This window comes from Myodes glareolus, chromosome 21 (genome assembly GCF_982192425.1).
Source record: "Myodes glareolus chromosome 21, mMyoGla1.1, whole genome shotgun sequence".
Taxonomy (NCBI): Eukaryota; Metazoa; Chordata; class Mammalia; order Rodentia; family Cricetidae; genus Myodes; species Myodes glareolus.
In genome coordinates, this window is record NC_142046.1 from 50,538,563 (window position 1) to 50,559,468 (window position 20,906).

The 20,906-nt window shown below is 42.3% G+C and overlaps 1 protein-coding gene across 1 annotated transcript in view; it reads right to left on the reverse strand.

Moving 5' to 3' along the window:
* Window positions 1-20,906, reverse strand: part of Lrp2 (LDL receptor related protein 2) — a 121,737-nt gene that overhangs the window by 61,712 nt on the left and 39,119 nt on the right. The window contains exons 8-21 of the mRNA XM_048426082.3: window positions 20,252-20,401; window positions 19,127-19,246; window positions 14,546-14,674; window positions 12,516-12,685; window positions 11,360-11,583; window positions 10,630-10,836; window positions 9,480-9,682; window positions 8,029-8,169; window positions 6,470-6,673; window positions 4,814-5,006; window positions 3,383-3,508; window positions 2,717-2,847; window positions 787-924; window positions 274-555 (exon numbers count right to left, since the gene is read on the reverse strand). Of these exons, the coding sequence (XP_048282039.3) occupies window positions 274-555; window positions 787-924; window positions 2,717-2,847; window positions 3,383-3,508; window positions 4,814-5,006; window positions 6,470-6,673; window positions 8,029-8,169; window positions 9,480-9,682; window positions 10,630-10,836; window positions 11,360-11,583; window positions 12,516-12,685; window positions 14,546-14,674; window positions 19,127-19,246; window positions 20,252-20,401 (2,418 nt within the window). The remainder of the gene's footprint in view (window positions 1-273; window positions 556-786; window positions 925-2,716; window positions 2,848-3,382; window positions 3,509-4,813; window positions 5,007-6,469; window positions 6,674-8,028; window positions 8,170-9,479; window positions 9,683-10,629; window positions 10,837-11,359; window positions 11,584-12,515; window positions 12,686-14,545; window positions 14,675-19,126; window positions 19,247-20,251; window positions 20,402-20,906) is intronic.

Below are 20,906 nucleotides of genomic sequence, written 5' to 3' on the forward strand. Positions count from 1 at the left end.
GTGAGCAAACCCGAGGCCCTGTTTGTGCTTAAAGAAAAAATTTCACTACATTTGAGCCCTATCCTCAGCTCTGATTTGACTTTGAAGAACTAACTACATTGGTCCAAAGAACTAACGTTAATGGACAATAATCTAATCCGCCTGTAACATTACCTATAAACCATGCATATTCTAAAATGCCACCGTGGTATTTTCCCATGAACACCACAGCCCACGTTTTATTATTGCTTATACGACCGCGCCCCTGCCCTATCCCAGCATGCCGCTACTTACTAAAGGCAGCACACTGATGCTCATCGCTGCCGTCGTGGCAGTCATCCACGCCGTCACAGCGGAAGAAATCGGGCACACACTTGCCATTGTCGCAGGCAAAAGAGAAGCTGCCACACTGCTCTGTGGGTGGCTCACCAATGGGATCGCCTTCACATGTCCTTTGATCGCTCTGAAGCTTCATCCCATAGGGGCAGCCGCACACCCTCTGGAAGTTGGGTGCTGGGTAGCAGAAGTGGCTGCAGTCCCCGTTGGGATGGGTGGGCTGGTTGCAGTGGTTAGACCCTGAAAATACAAAACCACTATAGATTTGTCCAGGCAAAGCCATTCCAGACCCCACAGGACAAAGTTGGAAATCGGCCTGCCAGAGACAGCGTTTCATTTAAATACTGGGATGTGCATTTCCAAGAAACTAAACTATGTGGCTGACGGGAATACAACACTATGTTGACAAAATAAAGGAGCATCGAGTCAGATAACTGGGCCCGCGTTGGAGTCAGATAACAGTGCCCTCACCAGTCTGCAGGTCCGCATCATATGCTTTCACTTGCATCAAGCTGCTGATGCCACTTCGAATAACTGCCATATCGCCACCATCCGATTTCCTGACTCGGATAATAGCACCCAGTCTCCAGTCTGTTAAATACAAATTATCTGAGAAAGAGAAAAAGAATGATTAGGGCAGGTGTAGTTTGAGGAAGAAGCGGTGTGCTTATAAGAATGCAGTGGTCCAAGAACCCATCGGTCGTCCTTTGTTCTTGATGTCATTGCTCAGATTGAGGTAGATGCATAATGGCATTGGTAGTAATTAATATTAAACCTTCATAGATAAAAATGAACATAAAAGAGAATCTTAAGAGTGAGTATATATATTCGACTGTGGAAAGAAAGCAGAGCACAGCATCTCCTGTAGCCCGAGTCTGCAGAATAGAGTACAGATCTCATCCCCCAAAGGGGTGTGTGCTTGAGTAAAATATCACCTGTGCAAATGCCTACACGATCCTAATAGTTTAGATGGGAGCGATGCATCCCATGTAGTACAATGTCACCCCTATTAAATCAAGCTTCTTTATCTGTGAGCCACACTAGTGGGTCATTGAAGCCACCAAATCTTATCTCCCTTTATTGCAAACTTCAGTCCTGCCATTCAGCAAAGTATCTCATTGTATTTAAAAAGATAAGTTCTGTGTGGTGTACCGCTAGTCTTTCACTAAAAGATTAATGATCTGCATAGTGTTGTGAAATAAAAGAACTTTCTGTACCAAATTCCTATTGACACTTGGCGTGGTGACATTCATGTATTTCTGAGACTGAGGGAAAAAGATCAAGGGTTTTTGGAGTAGGTCTGGGCTATATAGAAAGACCGTATCTTCCAAGAAAATGGAAAAATAACATGTTAAAATGTTCCTATGTACTAGCCAATACCATGTGTCTGATGATACGTGAAAGTCAGAGTCAATAATTTCAGAGCATTTTTTAAATGCCACACACTGCACAGACAGACAGCAGGACAGAACAATAAGTATGACTAGCCCTAGTCGGATGCTAAGTATTTGAGTAGGAGTCTCCACAGGGACACAAGTGGCTCACACACAGTAGCTCTGTACCAAATGTCACCTCTCAACCTCGACAACTGACAGTTGGTCATGTACAGTCAGGACAGATTTCAATCTCTTCTTCTCTTGGTCTAGGACTTTGGGTCCTTGGTTCGTACAGGGTCTCACTGTTCAGTTGATGTTGGTTTTAAACTTGTTCTGTACCAAGCTGACCTCATGATTCCCCTGCCTCCACAAGGTCGGTGCTAGCATTTGTGCTCAATGCACACGTACACAGATCCTGTGTTGCAGGAATAAACAGGCATGGTCTTGCTATGAAGGCTAGCGATGGTTTAAATATGTGGCTTCAGCCTACCAAGCAACCAAGCCTGGCTCACCAGATTAAATTCTTATTCCTAGCAACTCCAGCCACAGAAGGATGTCTCCACTGAGACATGCATGGTGGCTATTGTTTCCCCCAATTCCATGCCTCTTTACAAGCAAAGTGATAACTGTAATTGAATGAAAAACAAGCATGTCTTTGTATTATTCATGAGTCATATTTTGACAATGGGATAGAGTTTTCTGGCAAACATAATCCTGGCATGCATAAGAGATCCATAGAGCCGTGTGAGGGAAAAAGCTGTGGTCTATTGTTTTTGTGAAAGAAAGAAGACACTAACCTAACTTCCAGACAGAAGCTTCCAACACATTCAATGAATATATATAATCATCCTTCTGCAAAGATCTGGATGAGGGTATTGCCAGAACACTGTGAAGTTCCACGGTGATTAATATTTTGCAAGAAATGAAAATTTCTAACAAACCAAATGTTTTTGTTCTACATTTAGTAGCCTAATTTTAAATTCCAAGTAAAAGCATGGCGTACCTTTCATTGTTTCAAAACATACCTTTAAAAACAGTGAGTCCAAATGGATATGTCATCTGAGCTACAGAGTCCAGTCTTTTTCTGTCTAAACCATCGAAATTACTGTGCTCGATTTTATCAAAAAAGGCGTCTACCCAATACAGTCTTGAAGCACTAAAAGAAGAAAAATGTTATCTAATACAGAGACATGAGCAGAGTGCCCTGAATACCGAGGACATTGGCAGTTAACTTTCAAATATGTCTCCTAAAAGATTAAGTTGTCTGCTTCCCACAAATACAGTAAACTTGAAATCTGTCTTATTCCTTGAGAACCCCCAAAGCGTGTGTAAGCAAATAGGTACTAGTTGATTAACAGTATTCGTTAATTCCCTTGTTGATTAACTCCTATCCTTAAGGTGTCTCTACAAGAAGTTAAACACAAGCTAGCTACATTTCATCAGCTCTAATACAGTTTGGAGATTAATCCATCTTCAATCTATCCTGCTGTTTGTAGAAATTTCAGAATATTTATCCCAGCAGCAGCTAACCAATTGCGTTTGGAGTCTGCATCATTCAGCCTCCATCACCGATTAGTATCAGGCATTCAGGGCGCATATCCTTGTGTGCCTACTGGAACTGTTGTCCATGTTATCCTCTATGCTCTTCAGTGATGAAAATTCCTATTGTCATTTTCACTATTCAAACTCACCTCCAATCGATGGCCAAACCATTGGGCAACCCCAGAGTAGTGTTGACGATAGGCATTAGACGAGATCCATCACTCCACGCTCTCATGATTTTGGCAGGACGTTGCCAAGTACTAATGAATATAAACCTAGAAAGTGGGAACAAACCCAGGAGGCCACCATTGGAGTTACAATTGATTTTACTCTCCATTCTTGCTGTCAGATTTCGCATACTTGTAAATATGTAGTTGTAAATACATAGTCACAGTCACAATGATAAATGATATTAAAATGGGCGTAAAATTTCTGTCACCCAAGAGTTTGTTGGTTTGTGCCAAGCATGATGCAACATGGAAGGCACCCTGGTCTACATAGTGAGTTCCAAGAGAGGGACCCTATCTCAAAAAACAAAATACCATTTGTAGGGTATTTTAAACCATCTACATAACCTCGATGGTATCAAACTTGTGCTCCTCTTGCCCCTTCCACTACCACCACACCATCAATAGATGCCATTTTTCTTATGGAACCCCTGCTTCAGGATACAGAGTAAACGCTACATGAATAAGAAAACAAATTTTATTTTATCTGGAATTAAACAACCAGAACCCGCCTGATCATTCAATGTTAATTCTTCTATAGAGAATTTATAGTTACCAAAAAAATATTAATTCAAAGTTAGAGAAATGGTTTAGGGATTAAGAGCCCTGGAGTTCAGATCCCAGACAGCCTCTTTCGGCCTCTAGACCATTAAGAAGCTTCTCACCTGCGCAGACACATACAATATAAACAGAAACCAACTTTTTTTCAAAGCAGGGTTTCTCTGTAGACCTGTTATCTTGAAACCCTTTGTAGACCAGACTGGCCTCGAACTCAGAGATCTGCCTGCCTCTACATCTTAAGTGCTGGGGTTGAAGGTGTGTGCCGCTATTCCCAACTTCTCTTTAATACAACTCCTAGAAATCGAAACCAAATGTAGCTTCCTAAAATGTCTTGGCTTTATATCATTTTAAAGAAAAATGAAATGATGTAGGCGCTATACAGTAGTTGTACCCATCTGTGGAACATGTAAGTAAGAAAAGAACAGAGAAAGAACACTGTTCTGTTGCCTCCTGTCTGACTCAGGGCTAACAGTACCACACAAAACAGGGATTTGAAAGTTCTTCAACTATAAGTTCTTATACTAAAAACTACCAAGATGATTAGCCTGCAAAGCTTTGTGATCAATACATTAATTGGATCCTTTCAGGATAATTTTGCCACATATTTTCCTGCCTACTTTAGAGAAACCAAACTTCAGAGACTGGTATGTTTTTGACATCCCACATTTTTGAAGGAGATAAGGTGATCACTTAAATGTATGCCAAAGGGATGAAGTTGAAGGTGAGGTATGCGGTCTGATCCCCAGGGCAGCACACTGTGAAAGCATCTAGCAATCCCGAGCTCTCACGTACCCAGCAGTAGGATGCACCACAATGGACCTCGGGGTGTTTAAATCGCTGATGATCTGTCGTCGGGACTTATCAGCCAGCCTCATGACGCTGACACTCTTTAGCCCTCCATCTGTCCAGTAGAGATTCCTTGAAATCCAGTCAAAGGACAAACACTCAACATTTCCCAACCTGTTTGCTGTGAGCACTTCTTTTCCTAGGAGTAGGAATACAGTCGTGTTAATTAAGACAAACTTCCCCCAACTGCTGCACACTTCAATGACAGATGAAAGGGCATAGTTTAAAAACACGTGTGGAATTCTTTACAGGAAAAAAAAAATCTGCAAATTGCTGAGCAACAATGAGATAAACCTAGACTCTACCCCTTGCCCACGGTTTGGATCTCAGAGAGGAGATAGGGTAGTGATAAACAGACCTGGGTCTGGATTCACTCCCTTGTTCAACCTTCCAGAACTTGTGAGAAAGAGATACCTGAACTCACCTATTACCACTCAGAGACGGCTCTGGGCTGATACTGCCAGGTACAGTCAGGGGGTAGCCCACAGGCACTGCCGTCCAACCCTCCCGAGACTCTCAGCAGGCTTACACGGCCACAGGTGGTCATGGGAGCCAAGGAACCAGAAGACCCGGTTACATGAGAAAAAGATCCCTCTTTCTCTTTGAAAACCTTATGAAACTCATTCAGAATAAGCATTACATTTCTCTGTTTTTTCAGATAATGAAAAGGAAAGGCCCTGGTTCTTTACCCATAGATCAGAATACTAGGTCTTCTGTGTTAACAATGCAAAAGCATGTTACTTGAGTACTTACTGGGAGCCAGGTACTTGGCAGGGATTCCTTCATCCTCATGGGCACTATATCGAGTGGTGATTACAATCGTGTGTGTTGTAATTCTAATTTTTATTAATGATATTTATTCTATATGGTTTTGTATTAGGCTTAGAACTCTTATTTAAACGAAAGGCTATGTGAACTCCTTCAGCCAGTAGCTTTAAAATACCAGCCCACTTGGGCATGGCCTTTTATACTATAAGCATAAAGCATGCACACTCTCTCACTCCCAGCTTCTGGACTTGGTCGCTGTTCCCCACTCATGCAGAGGACTGTGATCTGTGAGTCTACCAAATAAACAGCCCTTTATTGGACTCAATTCTGAGCGAGTGTGGGATTATTTTTTAGCATCCAGCATCCCTGCTTGATGGTGCATGGCAAACTAGAGATTCCCAATGGAAGCAGAGAGAAGGAGTGAATTCTGCTTGCTATTGCAGTTCAGCTGGGGGCTTGTGTGTTAGTGACTGAAGGATGGAGAAGTCAAAGGACCACCAGGTGTCTCAGTCTAAGTTTGGGTGGTAGCATGAGCCCATAATTCCAGCACTTGTGAAGTTGAGGCAGGAGGATGGCTGTGAGTTCTGGGTCAACCTAGGTTAATAGCATGGATCAAGGCTTGCAAATAAATATAATAATCTCATTTATAATTTGTTTTGAAAATAGAGATATCAGGGTTGTTCATACCCATCAGCGCAGAACTGAAGGAGGCTGAAGCAGGGGGATTCCTGCAAGTTCCAAGCCAGCATGGGCTACACAGCAAACAGAATGAATGGTAGTATGGGGGGGGGGGAAGAAATCAATTATGTCAACACACACATACACCCTCCTCACCTGTGCCGTCGATTTTTTGTTTATAAATGATGTCTTTTGCTAAATCAGAGTAAAAGATGGTGTTGTACTGGGCATCAAAATCAATTCCAACAAAGAAGGAAGGACTCCCAGTGATGGGAACCATAACGTCTTCCTGAGTGGAGAGGGTAAATGGGATCCCTCGCACAGCCGTTTGCGATGAGAAGAGCAGGAAGTTCCTAACCGCTGTAGGAAGAGAAAGAAAACAGCCGCGTCAGCAGCCATGCAGCCCAGGCCTGCGCCAGAGACAGAGCTTTTTCTGCTCATCATATAACGGGGAACCATGGTCTAGAAGAAGAGATTGCTGTGGTAACGCCTTCAGCCAATAGCCTTTAAGATACCGCCCACTGGGCGTGGTCTTATACTATAAATGCAGCCATTCAGCTTGTGCATCCTCTCCACCAGGTGCTGGATTCAGTTCCTGTCTCCTGTTCGTTCGTGGTCTGTGAGTCTACCCCTAAATACCCCTCATTTCTTGAGCCAATGTGGAATTACTTTATAGTGTCCATCTTTAAGAGATGAGCAAATATAATGGTCATGTATTGTAGTCTTCCCGTTTCGTTGTTGCACATTTATGCACAAATATGTATGTTCTCACTCCTGCTACCCTTTCTGTGTTTGAGGTGGGGTGGGCATACTACTGAGAAATCAAAAGTCAGAAGAGGGTGCTCTAACCCCGCTTCACGAGACTGTGTCTCTCGCTGAACCTGGAGGTCACCATTGTTAGGTAGGCTGGCAGCTGGCACCCTGTCCCTGACCCTCTCACACTCTCAGTACTGGATTGCAGTATTAAAGGCGACTGGAGTTTTCATGTGGCTGCTGCAGGAAAAAAACTCAGATCTCTCTCATCTACTAAGCCATCACCCCAGTCCCCTCATCATAATCTCATTTCCTTTTATATTTATATATATATATTTTATATTTCTCCTTAGGACAGTGCAGACACCAAGAAAAGCAGCAGCCTCCAAGACAGCCAGGAGGAAGAAAGGAATAAAAGAAACAAAAACTTTGAATGAAGGTACAAGGCCAGGTGATCCGGAAATTATTCCCAAGAATGGGCCAGTTTTGCACCGAGTCAATATCAAGGCTAAGTGGGAAGATGGTGGGCAGCGCACAAATGCTGGGGTTCCAAACACAGCACTGGGGGGAAATGTGGGAGAACCAAAAATGGGGGTACACACCAGTGATCCTAACACTTGGGGTACTGGGGCAGAAAGACCATGAGTGCCAGCCTAGCCGGAACTACATGGGAAAAACTGCCTAAAAAGGAAAGAAGTAGAAATAGAAATATAACTCAAATCTAGTCATATAGAATCTAAAGGCCATAGCTAATAACTCGTGAGAATAAAGGGGGACAGAAATTTCAGGGAAAAGATCAAGAAAGTCATGAACGAGGAACCAAAGGAAAATATCAATCTTACTTTGAATGGTTCTCTACACAGAGAACGTTGCAGTTCTTGGGGAGTTGGCCAAGAGCCTATCTGGGTAGAAGCATGCACACACAATCCGTGGGATGCCTACAGTCCAGGCAGATTTCTTACCAACACAGTGGCGCTCATCAGCATGCAGTTCAAAGCCGAATTCACACTTGCAGCGGAAGCCCAGCCCGCCGTTGTCTGTCCTGTGACTCAGAACACAGACCTGCTCACAGCCCCCGTTGTTACTCCCACACGGATTGCTGGCTGGGGGGAGCACACGTATTACGACACTTGAAGTGACACAAGACATACACAACCATCTGGGGCACCCATGGTGGCTACAATTTCAGAGTCATGACTCTGATCTCCATAGCCCTCCACTCTTAAACGAGGAGTGGCCAAGCTGACTCCTGCAGCGTCTATGCGATAATTATGAGATAATTATGTTAGTGTGGCGGCCACCAGTATATAACTGCTACGTCTCCAATTTCAGAATATCTATTACTTAGTGAGTATATATTTTGCAAGTAAGTCAGTGTGCCCATCATAACTCTGAAATATTTATCCCAGCTGGGGATAAATATTAAGTTAAAATTGAGTGCTTGGCTAAAGCCCAGATCAGGTTCCAAATCCTGCATGTCACACAAACTCGGTTTTGCCTTCTGATAGCTCATTGTAGCCTATGCAGAGATGCCAACAGTAAACTACTTTATCTGCTTTATAAATGATTTTGTTTATTTTATGTGTATGAGTGTTTGCCTGCATTTATGTCTGTGCACCATGTGTGTGCAGTGTCCAAGCACCAGAACGGGGTTCCAGATCCCCTAGACCTTGAATCGTAGACAATGAGTCTTCTTTCTGAACCTTATAAAACTTTCCCGCTCAGTTGTGTTGATTTGAGGAAATAGTCAGACAAATAACAAAAACAGTATGGAAGGCTGAACAGATTATGGAAGCTTTGAACCCAGAGATTCCCAGAATGTTTTCAGACCAAGTGTACATTTTATTTAAATTTACTGTATTAATTGCTATCCTTCTAAATATATCTAGTGTGTGATATTTTGTTCTCATCTGGTTTTCTGTCTTTAATATTGAATTACTTTATAGTTTTTCTTCATTCTAAACAGATTCCTCCCTTAGTTAACATGGCAGTCAAAATTCTAAAACAACTTTTTCTTTTTGTAATTTATCAAGTCTTTCTGCAGTATCACATTGGTTTCACATACAACGGAGAGAGGCATGCCAAAGCTCAATTTCAAATCCCAGACAACACAAACCCTGCTCTAAAATAACAGTATCTGAATCCAAAGATTCCCTTGTGCATGTACCCTTCCGCTTGTTACTATGGCTCTATGAGACCTATGTATCCATAGGCTCTGGACTAGACTACACAATCCAAAACATCAGTTTTCAGGACTATCCTTCATCTGTGATTGTAAGTCTAAAATTGATGTTATTGATTTCTTGAAATATGCATGAGCTTTAGAGAGTTTAGTTAGCAGCACCCAGACCTCATGAGGGGTCTCGTCATTAGTTTCCATGACCACAGAAACCCTCTCATGGGAGAGACTTACCATTGGGCTGCCTGAGGGCGTGGTAAACAGTCACCCCATAAGGCCTCAGGGAAGACTGATAGTACACTTGAGGGCTGGTCTCGGTGAACTTGTTTGCCTTCATCACAGCCAGCTTTGTCCAATCGGTAAAGAAAATGTGTCCCTCAAACAAGCTTATTCCAAACGGATGAGGGACGACGGAGCCGCCACGAGCTACTGTCTTCCTGTTAGAAAAAGATGCACGTGTGTATACCATTGTTGCCTGCTTTTATTTTAGTGAAGGGGTGATTTGTTCAGCTGAGTGTCTAAAAACCTAAATTGATTGTTACGATTTAGAACGTGACGAAAAATATTTTAGGGTGCTTTTGAATCCTCCATACAGGCTGGGGTTACAGTTCAGAGGTTGGAATGCTTTCTGTCATGTTAAGGTCCACAACCAAGCAAAGGAAAGGAGGAGGGAGAGGGTGACGAGGGGAAAGGAGTGGTGGTGGGGGTTATCCTCCAGCTTGTTCCCTCAGCAGTAATTTCCCACTGCACCGGGGACCATTCCTCAGCAACTCGAAGACAAGACAGTGGAATGCAGAGGTGGATGCCTGGCAAACACCCAGGGCTACCTCTCTCAGCTGCTGGGTGAAACTGTCCACAGGTCATAATTACGGCAGGAGCACAACTGACGTTTGATTAAGTACAGGAAAGAAGTGAGGTATCGGGGCTGGAGAGATGGCTCAGCAGTTAAGAACACTGACTGCTCTTCCAGGGGACCTGGGTTCAATTCTCAGCACCCACATGGCAGCTTACAACTGTGTAAAAATGCAGTTCTACAAGATCTGACACCTTCACACCAATGCACATAAAATAAAGTTAAATAAATCACTAATTTTTTTTTTAATAAAAGAAGTGAGGTATAGAGTGGTTCTGAAGGAAAAAACTATTATCTGAAAGAAAAATGTTATCAGGCCCTGAAAAACAGTACAATGGGGCTCTGGAAAATAAACACAATAATGATAATAATTGCAATAATAAATGTAATTTTTTTTAAAGAGCAGGTCACTGCAGGCACAAGTCAACATACAAAAAAAAAAAAATGAAGCTCTTATTTTAATTCTGCTCCTTCAGATTTATACTGTTTCCCCCAAAGTTTATAAAGCTTTTTTTTTTTTTAAAGGCTCACCTTTGAACGCCGTCGTAGGTCACAGTTTCAATGTAGTCGTACCGAGAGTCCACCCAGTAAATTCTCTTGGACACCAGATCCAGAGTGATCCCAGCAGGCCACCCCACTTTTGTTTTCACCAGATCCTTCCGGTTGCTGCCGTCCATGAAGGCTCTTTCCAACTTGGGTTGCCCAGAAAGGCTTGCCCAATCTGAGAAAAATAAGTAGCTACAAGAGAGGAGCAGAAGATGAAAAGTCTGCTTTGTAAGTTCACCTTAGCCTCGTAAAACTCAACTATGGGGGTCTAGAGCCTAAAGGGAAACCTAAGGGGAAGGAGCCAGGATCGGTGTGTGGTGTGGGTTCGCACTGCTGATCAGCATGAGACAGTGCCCAGAGATCGAGGACAAACCAGAATACTGACAACGGCCTTCCCCCTTTAAAACCCTGTCCGCGAGTTCACACTTGAGGCATCCCCTTAATATGGTATGGGTGAGCATACTCACATTGTATTGTAATAATCAGACTGAACCAGAACCTACAGCTAGGAAGACAGTTCACACCACATCAAGTATCAAGGACACCAGAAGGTGTGCTTGGATTACATATCCTCATATGGACTCTAAAGTATCTATGCCTAGGAAACTTGAGTTCTAGAGAACTGAGCCCAAAAGAACTCAGAATTGACCCCCAACCAATCAAATGGGGGTTAGATGTTTAGGCCAAGGAATCGGTACACTCTGACATCACTTACCCCACAGTGGGGTCTAGGGCGATTCCTCTAGGACGCCCCAAGTTCTCGGTTATGAGGGTAATGCGCTGACTTCCGTCTAAGTTGACCACATCAATGCGGTTAACATTTGTCTCTACCAGATAAAGTTTATTGTTAATCCAGTCCACGGCTAGGTTCTCGGGAGTGTCAACGGAAACATTAAGAATTTCTTGGGTATCTAAGCCATTTATGTCAGTGGAAAAAACCTGGAAGAAAAAGCCACAATCAATATACTTAGTATATGATATATTGTATGACTCAGATACTTCAATCTTACAAACAGCTAGCTATTATATTTTTACATTTTGGGTTATCAGGATAAAATGGATTTTGTTCAGAGTGCATGTAGGGTAAATACATGGTTGAATTCTGTAGAATTCATTGTGTTTTGTTTTAAGCCTGCTTTTTTTCATCCTTGTTGTAAAGATTTGTTTTTGTTGTCATTGTTGTTTTGTGGAAATGGTGGCCTGCTTTCAGTTTTATTCAAATCAGAATTGCTAATAATCAATATTCAACATTGTGTTATCCCTTAATTAGAACCATAAGCATATTTCCTATTAGGCATGGTTTCCTATTAAAAGAAATATAACAAGAACAAATATAATTCCATGATTCTTTATGTTTTAAGAATCAGAATTTTGAATATAATAGATTCAAAAAATCAATCCTATATTTTAAGTAAAACAATGAAATGAAGAATTGACCATCATGTAAAGAGTTCCAGTATTTTTTGCCCAACCCTCAGTTGTACAGTTATATACAAGCTGAAGGTTAAAAAAATCTGATTTTTATCATGCAAGTAAGCAAGAGCTCTATGATTGAGTTTCAAAAATGACTACTAAATATCTATCTAGCATAGGAAGGTCTATGATTTCTTTTAATTATGCTTTTGGACTCCTTTATGAATAAAATTAAAAGTTGCTCAAGGCTGATCCAAATAAGAGCTGCCTTTGTCTCGCCGGTTATGTGTAATAGTATAGCATGGAGAGGGTGCTGATTAACATAAAATATCTCAAGGGCCTTTTTGTCAGAAAACAAAAGAGCTTCCCCTCCGCTCCCCCCAAATGAAAAGCTATCAACACTTTGTGCTTTAGGTTCCATTCGGCTCGCAAGCTATGCCCTTGAATTTTCTCCTTACCTTATCCTGCCTGGGGTCTGTCCAAAAGACTCTCTGCTTTTGATAGTGAAAATCCACGCCCGTAGCCTGTCCACGGTTTTTAGACTCTACCAGAATCCGAAAGTTTCTTCCATGTAGATCTCCAATCAGCAAATCCCGACCATTGGAGAAGATGATGGAGGCTGCGCTGACTGCAAGGGAAGCCAATGAAGGACAACTGTTGTCAGCGTCTACGCAGACAGCAGGTGAGTTAGAGCAGTATCCTCATCACTGGTCCAACGCGGTTAACAATACAAAAAGTTCCCTGATAAACATTGGGACACTTTATACTTAGGGAATGTATGGCTCTGGTGAATCCAAATCTGTATTACATACTCCAGAGTATACAAAATAACACTAAGAAGCCATATTGGTAACTTAAAATAAGGTTGGCTGCAAGACTGGAGGGATAGCTCGGTGGGTAGAAGAAGCAAGACCTGGGTTTGATTTCCAGCACCTGCATGGCAGCTCAGAACCTTCTGTAATTGCACTTCCTGGTTTTCTGACTCCCTCTTCTCAGTTCCTCAGGTACCAGACATGCACCCATACACAGAAAAGTGTGCATTCAAAGCTGGCATACTATCCATAATGAAAAGAAACAGATGCATGGAGTGGTGGTGCATGCCTGCCATTGCTGCTGAGGCAGGACTGTCCAGAGCTAGAAGCCAGCATACCCTACACAGTGAGGCCTGGGCCAGCATGAGCTACACTGTGAGGCTCTGGCTTATGAGTAAAAATAATAAATAAACAATGATGATAAAACAAAGAGTTAAGACGGGCATTACTGACATTATCAAAAGCAGAACTGCATGCATAGTTTACTAGTACAGGTTAAAGTGGTATTAAATATCTGTAATTGTACTTTTTTGCCTTTTTAAAAAATTTTCTAAAATTGAAATGAGACAGTTTCCTTTGTGGGAAAGGAAATATACTTGGAAGAAAGAATTAAGGATGGGAGGTTATATTTATATATATTTATATTATGTATTAAACATGAATATGCTTTTTTAACATGAATATATTTTTATTTTGCTGTCTGAAGACATCATCCCGGGTTGGGTTAGGCTAAAGAACTCCCACCTCCCAACTGCTAGGATCACAGGTGTGGCAACACACCAGACTTTTGTGCACACTACCTATTCAAACGGTAACAGATGGAGTTGTTAAAATTATCAGTATCTAAAGTGATGTGTAAAAAAGAAGAAGAAAAAAAAAGGTCATTCACATGGGTCACATGCACAGTAGAATTTCAGAATTTAAATGCCAAGTGCGACGTGATAATTGAGACCCAAAAGGGACTAAGGACTCACAGCCTTAGTGACAACAGACTGATTTCCACAAAATAGGTAAAATTCAACATGTTGAGATTTTCTACTATTTCTAGAGATTTTAGCACATTTGTGATAGGTAAGTTAAAGATTAGATACCTGTGTCCGTCAAATGCAGCCATAACTGTTATTCTACCCTCTAAATGGACAGTACAATGGCCTGGGTCAATAAAGAAGCCATGAAAATGGCTGGGCTGGGGTGGTGCACTTGGGGTAGAAGCAGACAGATAGTTCATGGTCAGGCTGGTCTACAGAGTGAGTTCCAGGATAGCCATGGCTATAGGCATAGAGCTTGTGAAAGAAAGAAAGAAAGAAAGAAAGAAAGAAAGAAAGAAAGAAAGAAAGAAAGAAAGAGAGAGAGAGAAAGAAAGAGAAAAAAAAGAAAAAAAAAGCAACCCCCCCCCAAAATAAAGATGGAAACTTAAAAATGGAATTAGATTCGATACTTAGTACTGAAAAGGGGTAGGGGGAGAAGAATAAGAATGTTAGAAACATCCACCATTAACACACAAGTTGAACCTTAGTACTAATATACAATTAAGGCGTATCTTTTCTTCCAGGCTGCAAGGCCACCTCCACTCTGGGAAGATAAAGCCTTGCTGCTGACAGAGATTCTGTTATTTCTCCTGCCAGCAGCTAAGGAAAGGGAGCGCCAGAAGGTGACTGTAAGATTCAAGTACTCACAGGAGCTATTGGCTTTGCAGTGCTGACCACGCTCCAAGACGTACCCTTCTTCACAGAGACACTGATGACGGCCTTGCCGATTTTCACACTTCTGGTCACAAGTTCCCCATATCTGGCAGTCATCAAAATCTGTCACGTGGTGAGAAAAACATTCATAATCATGTTCATCGGAATTTCTTGGGGACTCCCAGAAAGAAATAATGAATGCTATATCCTTGTCCGGGGAAGTATACAAAAAAAAAAGAAAAATAGGAAACCTAAGACATGCATTTTCACCAGAGAAAAATCAAAAAACGTTATAGAAGACTGTACCCACACACTCTTTTCACTATATCTCATTATTAATACTAATTAATTTGGCTTACAGGATTCATGTATTTTGCCGAAAATGCTCCCCCTTGAAAACCTATACTTTTCCAATAATAAATATTTTTCCCCCAGTTTCTCGGTCTTGTCTGTTACACAAAGTCTTCACTGGCTACATATGATTTACAAAAAAAGTGAAGATACAGGAATACAAATGTGTGAGAGACCCCTCATGAAGATGGTCTGTGGTCTTGGGGATTTTTGTTCATTCAAGTGTCTTGGCTTTGACCTCAAAGTCATAAGCAACACTGAAATTATCTTCTATTGATTCCTTAATCAATCATGCAAAAGTATTTGTTGAATGTTCCTTACATAAAAGGGATGCGAAGTCACACACAAAGCCATCTCAGTTCTATTGACAAAGAATTTTAATATGAAAGACATATATAACAATATTGTAAGAAAGTTTCTTCAAATTGAGAGGTGCACAATTTGAGAGATGCACAAATTGTCCTATCGTTGGTAGGCCGGTACATTTAAATACCCTTCCTATCCGTGATCCCTCCCCTACCTAACAATGAACTGCCTCCTCGTGCCCCCTGGCATTAGGAAAGCATAATGATAATTATTTATTTTGTTTTGGTTTTGCTTTGTTGCGACAAAGTCGCTCTGCTGGCATTAAAGGGTATCACTGTACCCAGCTACCAATTTCATGTGTATGAGTGTGTGTGCTTGCGTGCTTGTGTGAGCATGTGTGTGTATGTGAGTGTATGTGTGTGAGCATGTGCATTCCACAGTATGTGTGTGAAAGACATTGGGACTGAACTCAGGTTGTCTGTCTTAGAGACAATCACCTTTACCCACCATTTCACAGGCACACTGTCTAATTTTGATTATAAAACTGAGCTCAGACAGAAGCAGGAGGAGTATAAATGGGAAACAGGAGACTAGAGCTAGGCATCTGACGCACAAATGCCCTTTCCATCCGTTCCCCTTGCTTTGAATGCATTTCACATTTGGCTATCTGTGTGACCATTTCCAATAACTGTCCCTGAGACAGTCAAGACAGGACTACATACATAGTAAGACCGTCGTGACAGCCAAAAAGATTGGACTGTTTAGATCCCTACTGCGGAGAATGAAGGCTAATTAAACGTCTATCAGCAGCTGAATAAGATAAGAAAATGAAAGTAGAATGGGGAACTTTTATGAAACTAGGAACGATGTAGACACGACCTGAAGCACAGTCTATGCCCAGACCCATTCACATTTATCTGTTTCTCTTCCTTTCGTAGTCTTTGCCCCCCACTCCTACAGACAAGCCCTGCTTTGACAAAATTCAAAAACCTTTTTGGCTTACGATGCCTGAGTGAAACCCTGCTTGCTGAATGACCTCCATGCCCCGACCCTGCGGCACAATGTCATTCTGTCAACAAACAGCATGTCCCGTCAGTCAGGAACAATGAGCCCAGTAAACTGCTCCCGCATGCGCACGCCACAGAAACTCCACTGCCAGGTCGAGACTACCAGAGGCCAGTGAATGTTGGAAAGACACCAGATTTCATGTCAAGATTACTCCTTTTTATTCTTGATTACCACCGAGGCATTCCATGGAGAGACAGGTCAAAGAAGGCACCCAACACCTGAAGTCTCTGTAATGAGGCAGCCATGCAGAGAGCAAAAACCACGCATGCTTGAGAGAACAAACTAAAACAATTCCCCTGAAATCTCAACCCAGCTTAAACAAATGTATATCTGGTTTCATAATGTCCTGTATTTAGACAAGAGTTCACAAAGAGAAAAACAGTCATCTTTGAAACCAATATGAAAGAGTTTAGCCAGTCTTAGAACTCAGGGGTAAATCATGCATTCTTGAATCGTTGACAGGGAAGAGGTCACAGAAAAGGCCTCTGCAGGTGGCAGGGGGCCTTCCAGTCACAAAGGCCCTCCAATGTAGACTTTTGAGCTTATCTCTAAATGAGGTTGTCTGTAAGAATGTTCCAAAAAGAGACTGGGGGGGGGGGGGGGACACTGAAGGATGTCCGCTGGAATTTAAAGCGAGTCCCTCACTGTTCGACCCTGCCACTTCTATTGTGCCTCAGACTGAATGTGTTTGGTAAACCCTAAACACAAATGCCAGCACAATGAGGACGGTTCTCTGCATCACGTCATTAGCTGGCTATGCTTAAAACTGAATAACTCAAAAAAAAAAAAAAAGAAAAAGAAAAAACCACCTTGCGATGACAGTTTTCACTTCTCAACACACAATAAAAATGGAAGCGAGCTGAGCCTCTGACATTTAAGAAGTAGATATAGCCTCAATTCAGTTACATATTGAAAAGATAGGAAATATGCCACACGGAAAAGCCAAGGATAGGTTGTGGGCGGCACGGGACAGGGCACACTGTTTCCACAGCAAGAGAGCTGACACCCAACCCCCAGCCCACCCCCTTACACCCCACTTCCTACCCCCATTCTCCCCCACTCCTCCCTCCCCTCACCCCATCTCATCCACTGGCTTTGGGAATTGTGAAAGGAGCAATGGAGAGATGACGTCATCCTGAGAATGTGGCTTCTGGTATTTCTCTTTGAATTCCTCTTCTACTGAGAGAAAAGGGAAAGCCTGGAAATGGGCTTGGCAGCATGCTGGCAGCCAAGGGAGCAGAGCCGCCTGCCACTTGCCAAAGGAAAGGGGCGGTCTCAGCCCACTAATGAGCTCCGCCCTAGGAAGTGGAACGCCACTCAGAGGAATGCCAGGGCGAGCTGATGGAGAAGTCTACCTGCCAGATGAGGGTGGGCCTGCGTGCGCAGTTTAATCCTGACCGAATCCCAGGGCCATGAGAATATACGTAAGAAACCATCTTAGTTTCAGAAATTATTAGAAACCTGGATGGACTTCTCAGTCTCAGGATGACAGGCACGAACCACAGGTTCCCCATGTAGCTCAGGCTGGCCTCAAACTCAAGGAACCTTCATCTCCTGATCTTTCTGCTTCAATTTCCCAAGTGCTAGGATAACAAGTCTGAGATATGGCACCAGGAGACCCACATTTATGCTTAAGACTATATATAATTAAGGGGAACAGTTAGGTCATAGGCATACCTTGGGATTATATAGTCCTGATACTTAAAAACCTGAAGTTGGCCCATGCCAATAATCTCAGAACTCAGTAGGCAGAGGCAAGAGGATAAATAAAGAAATAATGATTTCACAGATCCACGACATTACTTCAGCTATCACAGGGATAATTTCCTAGGCTTACTCAGCTGAATATTAAAAACGTAGCATTTGACAACGTGTAAACCCTACTATTATAGTTCTCACTGACACTAAGTAACTTTCTCAAGAATTCCAAATTAGGGGGCTGGAGAGATGGCTCAGTGGTTAAGAGCATTGCCTGCTCTTCCAAATGTCCTGAGTTCAATTCCCGGCAACCACATGGTGGCTCACAACTATCTGTAATGAGGTGCCTTCTTCTGGCATTCAGAATATTGTATACACAATAATAAAATAAATATTTAAAAAAAAACGAATTCCAAATTAGTGCAAGCAAGACGATTAAAGCAAGATGATTTTGCTTTCATACTGTCTTCTCTTGAAATCATTTAATTAAAAAATTGAATTTGCAAATGTACCCAAATGACCATCTGACTATGGATAGTTACTAAGATCAACTATATTCAATAATTGCATATATGTTCTAGCCCAATGAGGATAGTAAAAACTGAATGGAACTTCATTTGGCTTGTCCAAATTCAACAGTTTTTTTAATACATTGGAATAAAACTTTTAGAAATTTTTCTGAAAAAAATATTTTTTCTCAAGCAAAGTCTATTTATTCCCGCACTGATGAACCACTGAAACTTTAAAAGGTTTCCCTGTGTTTGTTTGCAGTGTTTGAAAGCCAGCGCAGCTCTTTGCCCTTGCTTATGTTCACATGCATGTACAGGAATAGATTTGGAAGGTCATGTAACGGAGACCATGAGTGGGGGAGGGGGTATGTGGAATGGTAAAGAAGGGTGCAGAATACAATAAGCGGTCGGGAAGATGTGTGGAAAGAGAAGGAGAAGGAGAATCATGAAGGACAAACTTTGTCTGAAAACAACCCCCATAGTCTTCACACGAACTTAAAAATAAAAATCAGGTGGTGAGCCGGTACATGTCACTAGTCACGCTGAACTTGTCGCCTCAGGACTGAAACTGCCCAGGTCTCAGAGTTTGTAGTCCCACTGGTACACTCTGAGGGAACACTTGGAGCTCCTCGCTGCCACTTACCGGTGCAGGTACGGCTGTCATTGATGTTGATGATGTGACTCGGGGGACAAAAACATTCTCCTCCGAATGGCGTCTGGTGGCACTGGTACTCACAGTTTAAGAACGAGCAGAGACTCGTGCCTAATCAGAGAAGGAAAGAACTGGCTAAGACTGTACAAAACGAAGTTTTCCTAATAGCCTTCATGCCATAGAGCAAGGAAACCAGACACCTTACTACAATGTGATACAGCAAAACCTTCATTTGTGTTGGCTACATACATACATAAAAAAAAAATCAGGTCATGAGCTTTGGTATAGTGCTTCAAATAGCAGGGTTTCAGAAGATTTGGGTTTTTTCCTCTGTTATTTTCTAAACTTTGAACAATAATTGTACAACATTTATTTAGTCTTGAGCTTTTATAAAAAAGCTTCCAAATTAAATGGAGGAACATTTAGGTATGACAGCCGTAGGGGGATAGGAGATCCTTGGGATTGGAATTTTACATGTGTTCATCTCTGAAACCATCAATTGATTTAGCGTCCAAACTATATTCTCCTTTTAAGATGTGAGATGCTCTCAGACATGATGGGCTAATTGGAATAAGGAGATGAACAGGGTGTGATTGTGCACTGCTTAGCCAGTTCAGTTTTACCACTGGAAAACTATCCTAAGAACCAATGGAAGACAACTGAATATACACAACCTAGGAAGCAGAAGCTTCTCTTTTTCTTAGTAGATCTTAATATAAGGCAAAATATCACATGTATGAAACAGGACAGAGAGCAGAGATCGGTGGGTAGGGCATTTGCATTACACTTATGAGTCATACGGGTCACACAAAACAGGAATCTCCTATGTTAAAGTCATAATTGTTTTTCCATGATTTTCCATGCTGGCATGCACGTTCATTTCATTTCTAGCTTCCGCCAAACAGCACGCTAGGGTCAATACATTAGCGGGCACAACACTTGCAGAGACTTTAAAATGTTTAAATGCTAGGGCCTACTCTGCCCACCATCGTCAACCCAAGTGTGGGCTTGTATAGGCAAGAACCACTGTGGGAAATAGTAAACGTTTGTCCCTGTGCAAATGCCACCCGGTATCGCCTGAAATAGAAAGCAGCCCTCGTAGGTCCCCGCACTCACCACACTGCCTTCCGCTTGTGGTGTTGTTTTCGTCTTCTCCGTCTGGGCAGTCGGGAACTCCATCGCAAACTTTATCGATCGAGATGCACCGTCCAGACCCTGGGCAGGACCATTCTCTCGGGTAACATGAGTGATGACGCTGGTTGCTTTCTGGAAGGGAAGAGAAGAGTGCTGGACCACCCTCGAGACTGTGTCACTCTGCGGGACCCGTATGGGCAGGCGAGAAACAAAAGTCCAGGCAACCCTATCTGTCGCGGGGAGGGTCTATCACCAGCCTTTTACTGAGATCCTGTGTCATCAAGTGGAATCATTTAAGTTCCACATAACTTTTTCTGAAAGAGGCAGCAAACAGTGGTAATCCAAGGGAAATGCCAGCTAAAAAAATGGGAAGCCGCCTTCCGGACCACTAGAACATAAAATCGAGAGATGCTTCAGATTAAGATTGACTCTTCTTTCTGAAACTTCAACATTGAAAGGAACCTGCTGTATGGAATGACATTCAAAAACAGACCTGGGGGAGGAACCGCTGGTGGCAGTAGCACAGTGGATACCAAGGGCAATTTCCTTCTCAAATGACAGCGTGCAGGATGTTCCCTGTACCTGCCCATCCTAAATTCCCTTCCGATGTTCCGGAGATTCAAAGTTCTCAGGTTAC